Source organism: Rhinoderma darwinii, chromosome 1 (assembly GCF_050947455.1).
Source record: "Rhinoderma darwinii isolate aRhiDar2 chromosome 1, aRhiDar2.hap1, whole genome shotgun sequence".
Taxonomy (NCBI): Eukaryota; Metazoa; Chordata; class Amphibia; order Anura; family Rhinodermatidae; genus Rhinoderma; species Rhinoderma darwinii.
The window spans coordinates 407,040,110-407,061,259 of record NC_134687.1 but is presented as its reverse complement, the minus strand read 5'-3'; the positions used below and the strand labels follow the sequence as shown (position 1 = coordinate 407,061,259).

The following is a 21,150-nucleotide window of genomic DNA, read 5'->3' as shown; positions in this document are numbered from 1 at the left end:
TGGACAGGCAGTAATACACTGCAATACAAAAGTATTGCAGTGTATTATAATAGCGATCAGAGAATCGCATATTAACCCCTTAATGACCGGGCCTGAAAAGACCTTTAAAAAATTTTCTGTTTTTGCCTCTCTGCGTTTCAGCAGCCATAACGTTTTTATTTTTTCATTGACGTAGCTGTATGAGGCCTTGTTTTATGCGAGAGAAATAGTATTTTTTTTTACCACAGTTTGGGGGTAAAAAATATTTTTTTTACGGCGGGAATATAGGAAAAAGCGATTCTCGGAATCGTTTTTTTTTGTTTATTTTTTATCCCGTTCACGTTTCACGCTAAATAACCCATTAGATTAATTCCTCAGGTTATTACGGTCGTGTAGATACCTAATATGCATAGGTTTTTTGTTTTTATTTAGTGTAGGGGCAATAAAATGTATTTAATTCAAAATAAAGACTCTTTGTGACTTTTTTTATTTATTTATTTGTTTTGTTACTTTTTTTTTTTTTAATCCCATCAGGGGATAACTTGATTTTTTACTTGTAATGTATTAGCATACTTCTGTACGCCAATACATTACACTGTGTCACTATGACACAGGCTGCTGATCGGGCAGCACATAGTGTGCCCGAACAGCAGGCACATGGAACAGACAGCCCTGGGGTCCTTTGTAGGTCCCCAGGGCTGACTGCAGAGGGATTCCCCGGTGTTTGATCGCATCACTGGAATCCCGGTGATGCGATCAAAGAGGGGAATTCCCTTTGATCTTGCCGCGGTCACGGACCGCGGTAATCAAAGGGTTAAACAGCTGGGGTCCGAATGTGTGCCGACCCCAGCTGTGTTCAGGAGGCTGCTCTAAGATCAGGAGCTGTTAGTAACAGCTCCTGCTTAGAGGATGAGTGCTCTCACGAGCGCTCATCAGCCTAATCTACAGCGACGCCAAAAGACGTCTCTGTAGACTAAGCACCCGCACCGTCTGACGTCTAAAGACAGTGGGCGGTCGGGAAGGTGTTAAAGTCCCCTAGTGGGACTAGTAAAAAAGCAAAAAAAAAAGTTTAATAAAGTTAATTTAAAAAATTTTTGAAAAAAAATGAAAAACCCACCTTTTCCCCTTACAAAATGCTTTACTATTAAAAAACCAAAATAAAGTAAAAAAGTTACACATATTTGGTATCGCCGCGTCCGTAACGACCACGACTATAAATCTATTACATTTAACAAGCACGGTGAACGCTGTAAAAAAATGTAATAAAAAACTATCGAAAAATTGCTGTTTTCTGTGAATCCTGACTTGTGATAAAAAGTGATCAAAAAGTCGCATCTACTCCAAAATGGTACCAATAAAAACTACAAGTCTTCCCGCAAAAAAAAAGCCCTCATACAACTGCATCGGCGGAACAATAAAAAAAGTTATGGCTCTTCAAATATGGAGACAAAAAACAAATAATTTTGAAAAAAAAAAAAAAGTGTTTTTACTGTGTAAAAGTAGTAAAACATACAAAAACGATACAAATTTGGTATCGTTGCAATCGTAACAACCCGCTGAATAAAGTTAGTGTTTTATTTATATTACACCCCCCCCCCCAAAAAGTTAATCAATAAATAATATGTACCTCAAAATGGTACTATTAAAAAATACAACTTGTCCCGCAAAAAACAAGACCTTATACAGCTATGTCGATGCAAAAATAAAAAGGTTATAGCTCTTGGAATGAGACGATGGAAAAAACTTAAAAAATGGCTTGGTCATTAAGGTTTAAAATAGGCTGGTCATTAAGGGCGATTATTTTTATTACTTTAAAACTTTTATTTATTTTTCTAAAACATTTATTAATTTTTTTACACTTACTATGGGACCTGAAGGCCTGATCTTCTGATTCCCTGTACAATACATTGCACTACTTATGTATATTAATTTTTGAACTGCTTTGGACAGGACCTAATCGGCTTCCATACATGGCCTATCAGGAAGTCATTGCTAGGCTTCCTGGCTGCCATAGCAACCATCGACACCCCGCGATCGTTCGCAGGGGGGCAATGGGGTACAGAGGGAGCACTTAAGGGGTTAAACGGTGGCGAAAGGAGGTAACTGATCGCCGTCGTTGCAGTGAGAGGTCAGCTGTATATTGCAGCCATTACTCGCTGCAGATGGCGTGGGCACAAGTTCTGTGCCCGCTTCATCTTCAGGACGTGACTGTACGCCCATTTGCAGTAACTTCTCCTTAACCCCTTGCGTACCTTCGACGTAATAGTACGTCGCTGGCCGCTTATTCCAGCGTACCTTCGACGTACTATTACGGCGCAGGAATAAACTGTCACTATGTGAAATCACATAGTGACAGAACAGCGGCGGCAGCTGTCATCGACAGCTAACCGTCTCTGCTACCGGCCTGGGGACCAATTAGCAGTCCCCAATGCCGGCGATTGCTGTGATTGGTCAGTCTCTGAAGACTGACCAATCACAGCCGTCTGTGACGTCGTCTGCAGGAGAAAGCTCCTGTCACTTTCTCTGATCTCCTCACTTCTGTGAGATACGTGAGGAGATCAGAGAAAGCGGTGTAAAAAAAACAAAACACTATTTTTATTAACCATTTCCCGAAAATGTGCGTATAGTAACGCCCTGAGGATGAAGCGGGCACAGGAGCTGTGCTCGCTCCATCTTCATCGGATGTCGGCTGTAATATACAGCCGACATCCCACTGCAACTACAGCGATCACGGTCCTCTCCGATCGCTGTAGTTTAACCCCTTAAATGCCGCTGTCAATAGCGACAGCGGCATTTAAGTTATTGATACAGAGGGAGGGGGCTCCCTCTGCACCCCATTGCCCCCCCCCCCGCGAAAAATCGCGGGGTTCTGATGGTTGCAATGGCAACCAGGAAGCCTAGCAACCAGGTACGGGAGCCTATATCATATTATTTATCCCGCACGGTGAACACCGTAAAAAAAATACCATAAAAAACAATGGCAGAATTTCCTTTTTTGGTCACGTTGTTTCCAAAAAAATGGAATAAAAAGTGATCAAAAAGTCGCGCGTAGCCAAACATGGTACCAATAAAAACGACAGTGTGTCACGCCAAAAATGTATGTACTTCGCACAGATTACATATGCCCCCACATTATAAAACTGAAACACCAGTAAAACACTAAACAAAACTACTACCAAGCAAAATCTGCGCTCCAAAAGCCAAATGGCGCTCCTTCTGGGCCTGGCAGTGTGCCCAAACAGCGGTTTATGACCACATATGGGGTATTACCGTACTCTGGAGAACCGCTTAACAATTTATGGGGCGTATGTCTCCAGTGGTACAAGCTGGGCCCAACACATTGGGCACTGAAATAGCATATATGTGGAAAATGTCAATTTTCAATCTGCAACATCCACTGTGCACTAATTTCTGCAAAACCTTTGGGGGTCAAAATGCTCACTACACTTCTAGATGAATTCCTTGAGGGGTGTAGTTTCCTAAATGGGGTCACTTCTCGGGAGTTTTCACTGTACTGGTACCTCAGCGCAATGTAACATGGCGTCAAAAACAAATTTTGTAAAATCTCCACTCCAAAAACGAAATTGCACTTTTTCCGTTTAGACCCTTGCCGTATGTCCAAATAGCCGTTTACAACCACATATGGGGTATTTCCGTAATCAGGAGAAATTGTGTAACACATTTTGTGGTGTCCTTTCTCCTGTATTCCTTGTGGAAATGAAAAATTCTGAGCTAAATCTACAGGTTATTGGAAAAAAAAAATGTTTTCATTTTCACGGACCAATTCTAATAAAATCTATTAAACACCTGAGGGCTCAAAATGCTCACTACACCTCTAATTTAATTCTTTCAGGGGTATAGTCTCCAAATTAGGATCAAATCTGGGGAATTTACTGTACTGGTACTTCAGGGACTCTGCAAATGCGACATGGCCCCCAGAAACCAATTCAGCAAAATCTGAGCTGCAAAATCCAAATGGTGCTCCGTCCCTTCTGAGCCCTGCCATGGGTCCAAACAGCAGTTTATTACCACATAATGGGGTATTTCCGTAATCAGGAGAAATTGCTTTACAAATGTTGAGGTGCTTTTTCTCCTTTATTCCTTATAAAAATGAGAAAATTCTGTGTTTTTTCCAAAAAAAAGTCTCTTTTCATCTTCACAGACTAATTCCAATAAATTCAGCAAAAAACCTGTGGGGTCAAAATGCTAACTATACCACTAGAAAAATTCCTTGAGGGGTATAGTTTCCAAAATGGGGTCACTTTTGGGGGGATTCCACTGTTTAGGTCCCTCCAGGGCGTTGCAAACGTGACACGGCACTGAAACCCATTCCAGTAAAATCAGAGCTCCAAAATCCAAATGGGGGTCCTTCCCTTCTGAGCCCTGCTGTGGGTCCAAACAGCAGTTTATTACCACATATGGGTTATTTCCGTAATCGCGAGAAATTGCTTTACAAATGTTGGGGTGCTTTCTCTCCTTTATTTCTTGCAAAAATTAGAAATTTTTACGTTTTTCCAGAAAAAAAGTAGATTTTCATTTTCACAGACTAACTCCAGAAAATATAGCAAAATACCTGTGGGGTCAAAATGCTAACTATACCCCTAGATAAATTCCATGAGGGGTGTAGTTTAAAAAATGGGGGTCACTTTTGGGGGTTTCCACTGTTTTGGCACCACAAGACCTCTTCAAACCTGACATGGTGCCTAAAATATATTCTGAAAAAAGGAGGCCCCAAAATCCAAGAGGTGCTCCTTTGCTTCTGAGGCCTGTGTTTCAGTCCATTAGCGCACTAGGGCCACATTTGGGATATTTCTAAAAACTGCAGAATCTGGGCAATAAATATTGAGTTGCGTTTCTCAGGTAAAACCTTCTGTGGTACAGAAGAAAATGTATTACATATGAATTTTGTAAAAAAAAAAATGAAATTTGAAAATTTCAGCTCTACTTTCCTTCAATTCCTGTAAAACACCGAAAGGGTTGAAACACTTTCTGAATGCTGTTTTGGATACTTTGAGGGGTGCAGTTTTCAAAATGGGGTGTTTTATGGGGGTTTCTAATATATAGGGCACTCAAAACCACTTCAGAACTGAACTCGTCCCTGAAAAAAAAAAAAAAAAAAAAAAAAAAAAAAAAAAAAAAAAAAATCGCTTTTTGAAATTTTCTTAAAAATATGAGAAATTGCTGCTAAAGTTCTAAGTCTTGTAACGTCCTAGAAAAATAAAAGGATGTTCAAAAAACGATGCAAACATAAAGTAGACATATGGGAGATGTTAATTAGTAACTATTTTGTGTGGTATTACTATCTGTTTTACAAGCAGATGCATTAAAAATTGGAAAAATCATAATTTCTTCATATTTTCGCTAAATGTTGGTGTTTTTCACAAATAAGCAATGAATTTATCGACCAAATTTTTGCACTAAACTAAAGTACAATATGTCACGAGAAAACAATCTCAGAATCAATTGGATAGGTAAAAGCATTCCGGAGTTATTACCACATAAAGTGATACATTTCAGATTTGAAAAAATGGGTCTGGTCCTCAAGGCCAAAATGAGCTGGGTACTCAAGGGGTTAAGATGGACGTACAGTCACATCCATTTGCGGGAAGGGGTTAAAGATTTTAAAGCAGACTGGGGCTTCAAGATGTGTGGTCCAAGCTATATTGAATTAGAACAAAGAAACGGGCAACGTTAAGGACTGTAGACGCAGTGGTTGGCCAAGGAAACTTGCAGATCAAAGACACATCATGCTTACTTCTAAATCGGAAGATGTCCAGCAGCGCAATCAGCTCACAGCTGAAAGAAACCAGTGGGACCCAGGTACACCCATCTGCTGTCAGCTCAGTATTGTAACACATGAATGTATGCGAGCGGGGCTGCGGATGTAATACAGTCATTGCTGCGCTCCTGAGTCCTGTTAAGTGCGCGCCGTCAGGATGATGCTATGTGGCCAGCACTGCACTAATGAGTGGCGGAACTGAAAACAGAACATGGCGGGCGCACTGCAAAACACCCCCATGTTCTGTCCTCAGTGCCTGAAGCGCCGCTCATTAGTGCAGCGCCGGCCAATTCACCTCATGCTGACTGCGAACGCACTTCCTGTCAGGAGCGGGGCAATGACTATTACAGAGCCGCAGCCCCGTGGGCGGAGATCAGAGAAATCTCATCTCCGCCGCTATTCCCATGAATGCTGCGATCACAGCGGACTGCAGCATTCAGGAGAAAATGAGAAGGGGGGGGGATGCCCCTTGGATCACGTCACAGGGAATTCCTGTGACGCGATTGAGGGACATACCATATATGGGCAGACAGCCCAGGGTCCATTGAAGGACCCCAGGGCTGTCTTACCATATTTCCTGTTAGGGCATACTTAGGTATGTCCTAACAACTGCCTGTGTACGATCAGTACACAGGCTAATGTACTGTAATATAGATATAGGTCAGTACATTAAAGTTTAAAAAATAAAGTAAAAACAAAGTAATGTTAAATAAAAAAAAAAATACACATACACCTTTTTTTACAATAAGCATTAAAATTAGTCTCAATACATAAAATATACACACTCAGTATTGGCGCGGCCGTAATAACCTGCACAACAAATTGTTTTGCATCATTTATGATGTGTACGCTGTAAATAAAATAAAAAAACTGCTTTCTATCACTTACTGTGGGGCACGAGGTGTGATGAATTTAACTTCCATGTGCCTCACATTAATAGTAATTAACCCCATCATGTACCTTACACATTAACCCATTATGACTGAGAAACATGATGGGGTTAATTACTATTAATGTGAGGCACGTGGAGGTTAAATTCATCATCATCACACCACGCGCCTCACATCAGAAAATGGAAGAATTTTTTATTTTATTTTTATTACTGTTGGCAAAGTATCGAATTGGTATCGAAATCGCAATACTACACAAAGTATCGGTATCAAAGTCCAAAATCTAGTATCGTGACATCCCTAATCTCAACGTCATTAGTCTGTGTGGGATTACATGAAGAGACAGAAAGATGTGAGGAAGTTACATTCACAGAAGATCTGTGGTTACTTCTCCAAGATGTTTGGAACAACCTCCCTGCAGAGTTCCTTCAAAAACTGTGTGAAAGTGTACATAAAATAATTTATGCGGTTTTGAAGAAAAGGGTGGTCACACCAAATATTGATATGATTTTGATTTTTCTTCTGCTCATTCACTTTGCATTTTGCTAATGATAAAAAACACTTCTACTTTTGAAAGCATTCTCACTTTGAAGCATCTTTCACAACTGCCTAAAGCTTTTGCACAGTACGGTGGAGATATATATATATATATCCAGGAGAACCCCTTTAATTGTAGATAGGCATATTACAACAAGCAGATACACGGCATGTACACTCACATCACTAGGACTCTCTGTAGGGAAGTCATCAACGGGTGGTATAGCTCCTTGAGCAATCAACTGTCCATAGGATGGTGGTGCTTGCTGTTGGATCAGTTCTGCATCAATCCGGGATAAAGGTGCAAAGACGCTGTGAAAATAAAGAAATAGATAGATTTGCTGTGTAGGCTTTATTTTATTATGATTATCCATACATTACAATTGATACTCACCTATACTCACGTGCTCTTGAAGTATAGAGTCGGCATGTACATCCTAATGCTACGACAAGTAAAGTGGCACAGATCAAGCTTCCTATGACAGCAGCAGCAATCACTTTACGGGGAAGTGTGTAGCCACAGTTTTTCTCATCACTTCCATCTCGACAATCAGCTTGGCCATCACATACCCATGCTTCATACACGCAGCGCTCCAAATCACAATGGAAGCCACCAGGCTGACATCCACGGCAACCCTTTTCATCTGTACCATCCTGGCATGAAGTTTGGTAATTACACCGCTCAGTAATGGGGTAACAACCATGGCTTGTAGTACATGGAAAGTGCCCCTCAGGACAATTTGTACAATTAACTTCATCTCTGCCATTGGCACAATCCCATGTTCCATCGCAACGCTGTGAGTCTGAGAAACATCCTCCACCAACTTCCACTCCGTCATCCCATAAAAGGCCTGGACTGGAGCCACAGGGTTGGTCCCAAGGAAGGCAGTAGCCTTGCACACGGTAAGTAGCATTAAACCCCCGGGGCCGAAACGATGGAAACCATCCACTGTGCATGTTAAAGCCAGGGAAATTAAATCGAGAAGGTGGTGATCCCATATGGTCAGTAAAACGAGGACCAGGGTCTTGGTTCTCATTGCTGGGAAATCTAAAGTCAGAGTCATATGTTACAGAAGAATCAGTATTTGTATAATGGGGAATATTTGTGTTGTATTGATATATAATAGTGACTCTACCCCCAACAGACTCTACTGTGACAGATTTGCCATTGCTCTGGTGGTACAAAGCACGGAGAAGACGTGGAAAATCCCCAACACCATTTTCATAAACTACAAGAGAATCGAGCTCAGAAAGCTGGAGTGCAGAAAACTGCAAAGCAAGTCCACGGCTATCTTCTGAGTCAATAAACCAACGGCAATGAGATGGCAGAGGAGAGGGTGGAGAACCCGGATATCCAGGAGGAGAGAAGACTCCATAAAAATCTTGGAGTGTAAAGTTGCAATATGATAAACATGACTTTTCATCAGACTTATCCTCACAGTCATAAGAACCATCACAGACCGAAAACAGGGGAAGGCAGCCAGAGTTGCAATGGAAGAAACCTGGTAGGCAGGGCGAGGAATCTGCAAGATAGGAAAGAAGGAGAACAGGTTAGCATTAGTACTCAGTCTCCTAAGGCACACCAAAGTCAATTGGGGGGGGATTATGCGCACTCAGATTTTTGGCGTAAAAAAGTTGCAAATGCCCCAAAAGTTGCAATTCGCACAAAAAAATGCAAATTTTGAGGCATTTGAACCGCTAACACTAGACTAATAAAAAGTGACCAGGCTAAGCGGAAGGGACATGGCTTCTGTAGAGGCTGCCCCAGTGCCCTCTGTAGAGGCTGCCCCAGTGCCCTCTGTAGAGGCTGCCCCAGTGCCCTCTGTAGAGGCTGCCCCAGTGCCCTCTGTAGAGGCTGCCCCAGTGCCCTCTGTAGAGGCTGCCCCAGTGATGTCAGGAGCTTGCCCAGAGCTGGAGTCCCGGAGCAGAGCCGCTTCTGGCACTCTGCCTGGGATTCCAGCTCTGCTCCTGACATCACTGTCCATATATGGACAGAGATGTTAGGGGCAACCCCAGAGCTGGAGTCCCAGGCAGAGCGCTAGTAGGCTCTTCCTGGAACTCCAGCTGTGCTCCTGACATCACTGGGACTCCTGCTCTGGGGAAGCCCCTGACATCATTGTCGATGTATGGACAGCGATGTCAGAGGCTTACCCAGAGTCCCGGAGCAGAGCCGATAATAGCGCTCTGCCCGGGACTCCGCTTTGGGGAAGACCCTGACACTGTCCATATATGGGCAGCGATGTCAGGGAATTCCACAGAGTCCCGGAGCAGAGCCGACACCAGCGCTCTGCTCGGGTCTCCGGCTCTGGGGAAGCCCCAGACATCGCTGTTCAAATGTGGACAGCGATGTCAGGGAATTCCACAGAGTCCAGAAGCAGAGCCGACACCAGCGCTCTGCTCCGATCTGGGCAAGACCCTGACACACTGTCCATATATGGGCAGCGATGTCAGGGAATTCCACAGAGTCCCGGAGCAGAGCCGACACCAGCGCTCTGCCCGGGACTCCGGCTCTGTGGAAGCCCCAGACATCGCTGTTCATATGTGGACAGCGATGTCAGGGAATTCCAGAGTCTCGGAGCAGAGCCGATACTAGCGGCTCTGTGTCCCGCGGGCTGCAGATGACAGCCCCAGGGGCCGCATGCTTGAGACCCCTGGCTTAGATCATACAACGCTATCCAAACTGCAAAATAAAATGATTTTCCTAGAACTCATTGTAAAGTCTGGCAGAATATGCCGGTACTGTATAAATAACAACATTAATACGCAGTAAGCGATAGAGAAGCATGTTGCATGTCATAACACCACCACTTTGACCCCCTCTGCTCTAAATTCAGAGCCAATTTGCACTTGGGCTGAAAATCTGAACACGGAGTTGAAATCTTTACGAAGGATGGGCTTCTAAAAGGGGTTGTCGTATCAGAAACAGCCCCTTTCAGTTTGCAGCTGTTGCAGCAATCAGCTGATCACTGCAGGTGCAACTCCTGCCACCGCCGCCAAACAGCAGATTTTGCAAAGGAAGAGGCAGCCAGCCAGACATTTCGGCCACTGCAGGGGAAATGTAGTATTAAATGGGGGCCAATGATACATGAATGTTTCAAGTTCGCCAGAGTAGCTCTTCGTTGTGGTTGATAGAGAGTGCCCCAAGCGGGGTACCCCCCTCTAATACGTTCAGATGTCCTAATGGGGAATATCGACAGGGGTGGACTTCATGAGATAACCTCTTTAAAAACTCCATAAAGAAAGTTGCAGATGTCAACCCCCTCTGGTTTTTGGCCACTTGACATTCCTGACAGAGCCTCATTTTTCAAATCTGACATGTGTCACTTTATGTGGTAATAACTTCGGCATGCTTTTACCCATCCAAGCGATTCTCAGTTTATTTTCTTGTGACACATTGGAGTTTAGGTTACTGTTAAAATTTGCTCAATACATTTAGTATTTAATTGTGAAAAACACCAAAATGTAGTGAAAAATTGCAAAAACTTGCATGTTTCTAGATTTAAATGTATCTGCTTATAAGACAGGCAGTTAAAACAGGCACACAAAATAGTTACTAATTAACATCCCCCACATGTCTACTTTATATTTGCATAGTTTTTTGAACATCCTTTTATTTTTCTAGGACGTTACGAGGCTTAGAACTTTAGCAGCAATTTCTCCTATTTTCAAGAAAATTTCAAAAGGCTAGTTCAGTTGTGAAGTGGTTTTGAGGGCCTTATATATTAGAAACCCCCAATATGTCATCCCATTTTAAAAACTTCAAAGTATTCAAAATAACATTTAGAAAGTTTCTTAACCCTTTAGACATTTCACAGGCATTAAACCAAAGTAAAGCTGAAATTTACAAATGTCATTTTTTTTTGCAGAAATTCATTTTTAATCCATTTTTTTCTCTAACACAGAAAGTTTTACCAGAGAAACGCAACTCAATATGTATTGCCCAGGTTCTGCAGTTTTAGGAAATATCCCACATGTGGCTCTAGTGTGTTACTGGACTGAAGCACTGGCCTCAGAAGAAAAGGAGCACCTAGTGGATTTTGGGGCCTCCTTTGTATTAGAATATATTTTAGGCACCATGTCAGGTTTGAAGAGGTCTTGTGGTGCCAAAACAGTGGAAATCCCCCAAAAGTGACCCCATGTGGGATTTATAAATTACATGTTAACTTTATTCTGCGGGTCCGTACGATTCCAGCAATACCTAATTTATAGTACTTTTTTATGTTTTACAACTTTTTTCACAATAAAATTATTTTTGTAAAAAGAATGTATTTTTTCTGTCGCCAAGTTGTGAGAACCATAACGTTTACATTTTTTTGTTGACGGAGCTGCATGAGTGCTTGTTTTCTACGAGACGAGCTATAGTTTTTATAGGTACCATTTTTAGATACATGCGACTTTTTGATCACTTTTTATTTAAATTTCTGTAGGGCAAAGTGACCAAAAAACAGAAATTCTGGCATCATTTTTTACGCCGTTCACCACGTGGAATAAATAACATATTTTTATAGTTTAGGCCGTTACGGTCGCGGTGATACCAAATATGTATGGTTTATTTTTTTTCAATAATAAAGGACTTGATAAGGGAAAAAGGGCGATTGTGTTTTATTTTATTACTTGAAACTTTTATTATTTTTTCCAACTTTTTTTTTCTCTTTTCTTTAGTGCCACTAGGGGGCTTGAAGGCCCAACTGTCAGTTTTTTTTTCTATGTAGTGCAATGTATTGGATATGTCAGTCATTCACTGACAGCAAGCCAATTAGGCTTCGCCTCCCCGCTGCTAACTTCGGTCCCCGCCATTACAGCAGGGTGTCAGCTGTAAGATACAGCTGACATCCGGGGATGATGGCAGCGACTCAGCTTCTGAGCCGGTGCCATCCATTTGTTGTACGTATACAACATTTTGCGGAAAGCACTGGCTTTCCATGACATATACTTACAACTAATGTCGGGAAGGGGTTAAACACATATCTATAGACACCGGTCTGTCTCACATGAGCGAGATTTCTGGTGACAGCAAATCAACTTGGTAGTAGTGGACCCATGTCAGCCTGTGTCATTAAACAGTACTGTAAAGTGGAGAACCTCTGTAAATGTTAGGTATATAGACAGGATGTCAATACATTACTTAAAAGTTTACATTTCACATCTGAGTCTTGAACAATAGCTGTTAAATTGCGTTACTCTGTCTCAGTTCTCCATCTTCTTTATGAAGTTTTAAACTTACCATAAATGGAATTTCCTTTTATGAATACTAGATGTCCTAGGAGGAAAGGAAAATGAGAAGTTAGGTGTTAGGTAAGGTGGAGTCACTTCAGACAAGGTACTTAGCACAGTAAGGGTATGTTCACACGCACACTCAAAAACCGCTGAAAATCACAGAGCTATTTTCAGGGAAAACACCATCTGATTTTCAGCCGTTTTTGAAGCTGAAAACTTTTGGTAGCGGTTTTTCTATTGACATTATAAAAAACAGTTTAAAAAAAACGTCTCAAGAAGTTACATGCTGCTTTTTACAGGGCATTTTTTTTTTACGTGCCGTTTTTTAAAACTGCGGCGTAAAAAAACGGCCCGTCTGAACGAAACGCCGATTTTTCCATTTAAATCAATAGTCAGGTGTTTGTAGGGGTTTAGCTACCATTTTTTCGCCTGAAATACGCCTTTAAACTCTGCGTGTGAACATACCCTAAGGCTTTGTTTACATTGGTAATTTTGTTTTCTGCCAGAGGACCCGGTATTTTTGATGGCAAGAACAGTTCTATTCTTGCCACCATAAATTTCCGGAACCCTGATGGACTACATTGGAACCGTCAGCAAGCAAGAAATTTGATAAAGCTGTTAGCTACATTAACATGGTTTAACTGCGGCAAGATTTATCATTTACTAATACACTAGCCAAATGCCTCTGTAAGCTGGTCACATGACCATGTTCCTAGTGTTTATCTCCTGCTTGTGCGAGTACCCAGTTACACATCACATGCCATCTCCTCTGCTCCCCCTCCCGGTCTCTGGAGGGAGTATGTTTCTCATGCTGGGCAGTTAGGTATACGCAACATATACCAGCCCAATTAAGGCCAAAAGGACCTCTGTTGGGCTGAGCTCTATAGACACGTTTAGAATGTACATTGGGAGATTTCTCAACATGCACGTGAAACGTAGCGCTAAAATGCAATGTAAAGTCTTTCCTGATCTCCCAGGACGGGATCCGATGCCATGCTTATCTCTAAATACATGGCTCGTGCACAGTACTGGAAAAGTTGGTTCACACTTTGTTCACAGCAGAAAGGGTGTATGGTGCAACTGAATTTGCATCCCAAAAATTACAGTTTTTAAAAACCACTGCGTTTTTGCGGCAATTTTTGCGCAAAATCACAGCAAAACGCAACAAAGCACAGTAGGTGTGAATGGGGTTTCAGAGGCTGAAAATTGATTTGTTGCATAAATTTTTGTCACTGACAATACATTCCATGCATCTAAACAAGGCGTAAATTTGCAGTAGGTGCAGGGATTTTTTACAAACCCCATTCAGTTGTAGGGAACAGGAAGAGTTGAGGAAATTTGGACAAACCTGACGTCTATATCAATCCTTGTTAGGTTCAATTCACACTACGGAAAATGTGTTCTCTCAGACTAAGGCCTTATTCACACGAGTGTGTGCGTTTTGCGCGTTGCAGTTCCGTGTGTCATAAGTGTTTGCTGCGCGATTTTCACGCATATGCCATCTTTATGACAGGCGGTTTTGAGGTTTAGAAAAAGAAATGAAGGAGGTGGTTTTATTTTTTCCTTCATTTCTTGATCTACTGTTGCACGTATCACGCTTCCATGTGCTGCGTGTGATTTGCATGCACCCATTGACTTCAATGGGTGCATGATGCGCGAAAAATGCCCATGTATAGGACATGTCATGAGTTTTACGCAGCGGACACGCTGCGTGAAAATCACAGAATGTCTGAACGGCCCTATTGACTAACATAGGTCCGTGCGACACGTGTTAAACACGTTCGTATGAATAAGGCCTAAGGCTTCGTTCACGTCTGCGTCAGGGCTCCGTTCCGACGGAGCTTTCTGTCGGAACAGAGCTCTGACTGATATAGGTTTCCGTTTCCATCACCATTGATTTCAACGGTGATAGATCCGTTGCCAAAATGGTTTCCGTTTGTCTCCGTTGTGCAAGGGTTCCGTAGTCAGACGGAATCAATAGTGTAGGCCACTACGCTATTGATTCCGCCAAAACCCTAGCACAACAAAACCATTGGCACCGGATCCATCACCATTGAGACCAACGGTGATGGAAACGGAAACCTATGGTTTCTGTTTGTGTCAGTCAGGGCTCCGTTCCGAGGCAAAGTCGGAACGGAGCCCTGACGCAGGTGTGAATGAAGCCTTATCTTGGGGTTTGTGGTATTTTTTTCCTCCCAAAGCACCATGTAAAAAAAACGCAATCACGGTTTCCCACAGAAGTTGCTCTAAGAATTTTTCCGCAGACCGCCTCTTTAAAAATCGTGACAAATACTAAATATATTCGTAAAGACAAAACCACAGGAGAACGCTTTTTGGCTCAATCTGACCATTGTCGCGGGGGGAGACCGGAGACCATTATGGTATCAAGTACCAGGCTAAGGGGAATCTGTGAGACATTTATCAAAACTAGTGCGAGCAGTTGCCAATAGCAGCCAATCAGATTCCAGCTGTTGCAGACTCTTTGTAAAATGAAAGCACCAACCTAATAGGTTCCTATGAGCACCTGATCTACTTTTCTCTTTGCACTATGTTTTGATAGCTCTACCTTGACACTAATGTGTGGTCCGGCTGTGTATCTACAGTAAAGGGGTTTAGTATTACCAGGACAAGCAGCCCAGGGCTCAGCAGCTGTCAGCCCAATATAAAGTGTCGCTTTAACACAACAGCAAACAGGGCGACAAGTGTCCACATAACACTAGCTGAGTGGGGGAGGTGAACTCTTACCATATAGAAGCAGTGTGAGGAGGCGAGACATGCTGCTTGTCGGCGGAGGGTCACTTCCTTACAGTCTCGAGTCTGTCGAACCATTTAAAGACTCCAAGGACTTCTTAGCCAACTTTTTCCCGAGTGTTTCTGCGCTGCCTCTTGCCTCTACACTCCCTCAGTCTCTTCCTGTTTCTTATTTTTCTCTCCACTTCCTCCTTCCAAAACACAAGTCTCTTCCGTCTCTTTGGCTCCCCCTGCTGGCGCTCCTGGTCTATACACTTTCCAGCTAACTAATTTCATAGTTTATTTCTTTCACGGGGTTTCCAGGCACCCGCCCCGATGTGCTAACACTTCAATATTCTCTCATTGTTCTGATGGTCGAGGAATAAATAACTAAACTATAAAGAACTGTGTAAGGAGAAACTTATAATGAAGGGCTTTTCCACTATAGACATTTGTGACATATAGGTAAGATCAGGGCCGGCAGGGGGAGCCAAAGAGACGGAAGAGACGTGTTTTGGAAGGAGGAAGTGGAGAGAAAAATAAGAAACAGGAAGAGACTGAGGGAGTGTAGAGGCAAGAGGCAGCGCAGAAACACTCGGGAAAAAGTTGGCTAAGAAGTCCTTGGAGTCTATTATATATCTATGGTGTCCTGTGAAATTTTCTTTCAGCGCTCCGCCCTATCATAAAAAAATATACCCTATAAAAGTGTATAATGCCCTTTTTAGTACCCCCACACGGTATAATCCCCCCACACAGTATAATGCCCCATAGCTGCCCCCACAGTATAATTAATGCCCCTTTAGTGCCTCACACACAATATAATGCCACCTTTACTGCCCCCACAGTATAATACCCCCTTATGCCCCCACACACAGTATGATGCCCCCTTTAGTGCCCCACACACAGTATATTTCCCTCTTTAGTGCCCACCACGCAGTATAATGCCCCTTTACTGCCCCCACAGTATAATGCCCTCATAGCTGCCCCCCAGTATCATGCCCCCTTTATATGCCCTCACACAGTATAATGCCTCTTATTGCCCTCCTCCACAGTATAATGTCCCCTTTAGTGCCCCACACACAGTATATTTCCCTCTTTAGTGCCCACCACGCAGTATAATGCCCCTTTACTGCCCCCACAGTATAATGCCCTCATAGCTGTCCCCCAGTATCATGCCCCCTTTAATGCCCTCACACAGTATAATGCCTCTTATTGCCCTCCTCCACAGTATAATGTCCTCTTTAGTGCCCCACACACAGTATAATGTCCCCCAAGTGTTCCCACAAAGTATAAATAATGCCTTGGAGGCCCGGGGAGTGAGCGTTGGTTTTCACTCACCACTGGGTGCTCTGCTGGGTGTCTGACATATATTGCATTGTAATGTCACATGACAGTTTCAGTGCAGCACCAGGGCAGAGAAGAACCGCCTGGACAGAAAGGCAGCTGCAGAGTCACCGAGCCCGGGCTCCAGGGCCAGTTCTAGACAAAGTGTGGCACTGGGCAAAGTTAAAAGTGGGGACCCAAATGTTGAATTATTGTATCAATAATGCAGTCAATTCAAACGGCGATGTGCAGAGAAATGCATCGTTGATTTCTACCGCGTCTAGGAGTGTTGCAAGCCCGAAAGCATATGCCCCCCCTCTCACGCAAAAATAAATAAATATATGTATATATATATATATCTATATATATATATATATATATATATATATATATATATATATAATAAACCTATAAAAGATTAAATATTACCTGCATACTGTTACTGTACACAACTCACTATTGACATAATACCATAACCACATAGTGACTGAATAATACCCCCACACCATAACCACATAATGACTGAATAATACCCCCACACCATAACCACATAATGACTGAATAATACCCCCAGACTGTTACTGAATAATACCACCACACCATAACCACATAGTGACTGAGTAATACCCCCATACCATAACCACATAGTGACTGAATAATACCCACACACCATAACCACATAGTGACTGAATAATACCCCCATACCATAACCACATAGTGACTGAATAATACCCCATACCATAACCACATAGTGACTGAATAATACCCCCATACCATAACCACATAATGACTGAATAATACCCCCACACCATAACCACATAATGACTGAATAATACCCCCATACCATAACCACATAATGACTGAATAATACCCCCACACCATAACCACATAATGACTGAATAATACCCCCAGACTGTTACTGAATAATACCACCACACCATAACCACATAGTGACTGACTAATAACCCCGTACTATTACTGAATAATACCCCCACACCATAACCACATAGTGACTGAATAATACCCCCCATACTGCTACTGAATAATACCCCAACACCATAACCACATAGTGACTGAATAATACTGCCATACTGTTACTGAATAATACCTTCACACCATAACCACATAGTGACTGAATAATACCCACATACTGTTACTGAATAATACCTCCACACCATAACCACATAGTGACTGAATAATACCCCCATACTGTTACTGAATAATACCGCCACATCATGTAGTGACTGAATAATACCCCCATACTGTTACTGAATAATACCTCCACACCATAACAACATAGTGACGGAATAATACCCCCATACTATCACTGAATAATACCTCCACACCATAACCACATAGTGACTGAATAATACTGCCATACTGTTACTGAATAATACCTTCACACCATAACCACATAGTGACTGAATAATACCCACATACTGTTACTGAATAATACCTCCACACCATAACCACATAGTGACTGAATAATACCGCCATACTGTTACTGAATAATACCGCCACATCATATAGTGACTGAATAATACCCCCATACTGTTACTGAATAATACCTCCACACCATAACCACATAGGGATTGAATAATACACCCATACTGTTACTGAATAATACCTCCAGACCATAACCACATAGTTACTGAATAATACCTCCATACTGTTAATGAATAATACCCCCATACTGATACTGAATAATACCACATCATAACCACATAGTGACTGAATAATACCCCCCATACAGTTACTGAATAAAAACCACTATACAAAGACCAATATTACCACCATATTGTGACCATATAGCAGTGGATGCCAGTTATACACATGAACTCTGCAGACTATGTAATTTTAATACCATATAGTGGTAGATGCCAGTTATACACAGGAGCTCTGCAGACCATATAAGTGATTACAGCACATTTATCTCTAGTGACTCACAGGTGATGTTTTCTCTGATTAGAGTCGTTCACTTATTTTCTCCATCCGGCCCAGACCACAGGGACTGTCTCTGTAGAATTTGACACACAGACATGTTGGTTTCTTGCTTTTCCAGCACCCTCCACACCTATACCCCATCCTCTTAACAACCTCATAATCCACAGTGCCCCAGATGGTAATAATGATCCCTCAGTGCTCGACAGAATAAAAGTGCCCCATAAGTAACCGTAAATTCAGACTTCACCTGTAATCAAAAGTGCACATTAAATGGTGGTTGATTAGAGCACTTCCTGGAGATCAAACCAGACAAGACAAAACAAGGGGGGGGGGGGGGGGGACGACAATAAGGGGGGAAACAGTAGATGGGAGGAGGACAGAGGCCTTCAAGAGGTCAGTCAAGAGTCTAACTCATAGGTAGCGGCAGGCAGTAATTGTCCCAAGGGTCCCAAATTATTTTAAATCTATCTAACTCATTGCCAAGTGAAGCAGTCATATATTCCATAGTCGGATTTCCCTAATCCTAGTCAGCAAGTCAGCATTGGAGGGAGGTGTAGTTTGTTTCCAATTCCAGGCAATCAGGGTTTTAGCCGCTGTGAGAAGGTGATGGAATAACCTTCCCTAGTGACCGAGGAGGGACATTTAGTAAATTAACAAAGAACCTCATGTTCATGTTTATAAATTATGCCTAGCAGCTCAGATCAACGTATATATTGTGGATTGTGCGGTCCATGTCTAGTTTCTCACAATGCTGATATCGTATATTCTATCCTCCTCAATTCTTTTGTTTTACTTGGAACCAGCACTCCATGCATTTGAAAAAAAACCAGCTGATTTTAATTCAGGAATGACCTCATAAGTGTTTCTGCTCTTGCTTGTTCTCTCAGTTGGCCACTGGGGGCACATGGTAAGGTGAGCTCATTCCATCTGTTCACATGTTGTGGTGCTGTGGGGTGGCGTCTGTTGCTGTAGTGCTGCACTTGTGAGGGCCCAGAGTCAAGGAGGCTTAGCACGGTCTTATAGCATGGGTGCTTTTGGACCCCTGGTGCTGCGGCGGCCGCCATGCGGTGCCACAACCGATAGAGTAGGGACCCACTTTAAAGAGGTCGCCGTGAAGTGGCAAGTGGGCTTATACAGTTTGATCAAAATGTTAACAAAGAACCTCATGTTCATGTTTTTAAATTATGCCTAGCGGCTCAGATCAATGTATATATTGTGGATCGTGCGGTCCATGTCTATTTTCTCACAATGCTGACATTTAGTAAATAATGTAGAGGGTCCAGAGGAACATCCTGTTGCAATACTGCGGTTGTTAAAGTCTTAACCTCCAACCAGAACTGTTGTACAAGGGGGCAGTTCCAAAATATATGGAACAAGTCTCCCCTCTGACCTTGGCATCTCCAGCAATCTGATGAGATTCAGTCCCCCTCTTGTAGATGCCACACAGCCCTCCCCTGTATAGTGCCACACAGCCCACTTTGTAGATAGTGCCACACAGCCCCTCCCTTGTAGATAGTGCCACACAGCCCCTCCCTTGTAGATAGTGCCACACAGCCCCTCCCTTGTAGATAGTGCCACACCCGCCCCTTGTAGATAGTGCCATACAGCCCCCCCAGATAGTGCCAAACAGCCCTCCCCCTGTATAGTGTCACACAGCCTCACCTAGTAGATAGTGCCACACAGCCCTCCCGCTGTATATTTCCACACAGCCCTCCCCCTGTATAGTGCCACACAGCCCCCCCTTTGTAGATAGTGCCACACTGCCCCCCCTTTGTAGATAGTGCCACACAGCCCCTCCCTTGTAGATAGTGCCACACAGCCCCTCCCTTGTAGATAGTGCCACACCCGCCCCTTGTAGATAGTGCCATACAGCCCCCCCAGATAGTGCCAAACAGCCCTCCCCCTGTATAGTGCCACACAGCCCCCCCTGTATAGTGCCACACAGCCCTCGATCCTGTATAGTGTCACACAGCCTCACCTAGTAGATAGTGCCACACCCGCCCCTTGTAGATAGTGCCATACAGCCCCTCCAGATAGTGCCAAACAGCCCTCCCCCTGTATATTTCCACACAGCCCTCCCCCTGTATAGTGCCACACAGGCCTTCCCTGTACAGTGCCACACAGCCCTCCCCGTGTATAGTACCACATAGCCTTTCCCCTGTATAGTGCCACAAACCCCTTTTGTACATAAGCCGCAAAGCCCTCCTCCCAGTATAGTCCCACACAGCCCCCCCTTGTAGATGGTGCCACACATCAATCCCTCCCATTTTAGATACACAGCCCCCCCTTGTAGATGGTGCCACACAGCAATCCCCCTCATTTTAGATACACAGCCCCACTTGTAAATAGTTCCACACAGCAATCCCACCCGTTTTAGATACACAGCCCCCTAAAAAATACAAATAAATTTACTTACCTAGCCTTGTTCTCGCGACAGACGGAGTTCTCCACGGCCTCCAGACAGGACACATGCGTAGGCCAGCATGATGCAGTGATGTCGTCATGCCGGCCTGCACAGGAACTCTGTTCCAGTGTCTTATCGCCTGCAGGCCTAACGTGGCCTGCAGCCTATACTATTCAATCGTATCTGCGTCCTCAGGACGCAGATACAAGTAAATGTGGTAGTCAATAGCCTAGCACCGGGCCCCCATAAATGTTATGTGGCGGGCTAGGAGGCGCCTTCATGCCGCGGGACCCATAGCAGCTGCACCGGACTTTGATGAACATCAGGCCGTGAGTACCCTGGACTAT

General features: G+C 43.3%; 1 protein-coding gene across 1 annotated transcript in view; it reads right to left on the bottom strand.

Moving 5' to 3' along the window:
* The window catches only part of LRP10 (LDL receptor related protein 10), a 32,062-nt gene extending 16,724 nt beyond the window's left edge, over window positions 1–15,338 (bottom strand). The window contains exons 1-4 of the mRNA XM_075852804.1: window positions 15,148–15,338; window positions 12,410–12,445; window positions 7,580–8,708; window positions 7,368–7,497 (exon numbers count right to left, since the gene is read on the bottom strand). Coding sequence (XP_075708919.1) covers window positions 7,368–7,497; window positions 7,580–8,708; window positions 12,410–12,445; window positions 15,148–15,178 — 1,326 coding nt within the window. The 5' untranslated portion in view covers window positions 15,179–15,338. The remainder of the gene's footprint in view (window positions 1–7,367; window positions 7,498–7,579; window positions 8,709–12,409; window positions 12,446–15,147) is intronic.
* Between the last annotated feature and the right edge of the window lie 5,812 nt (window positions 15,339–21,150).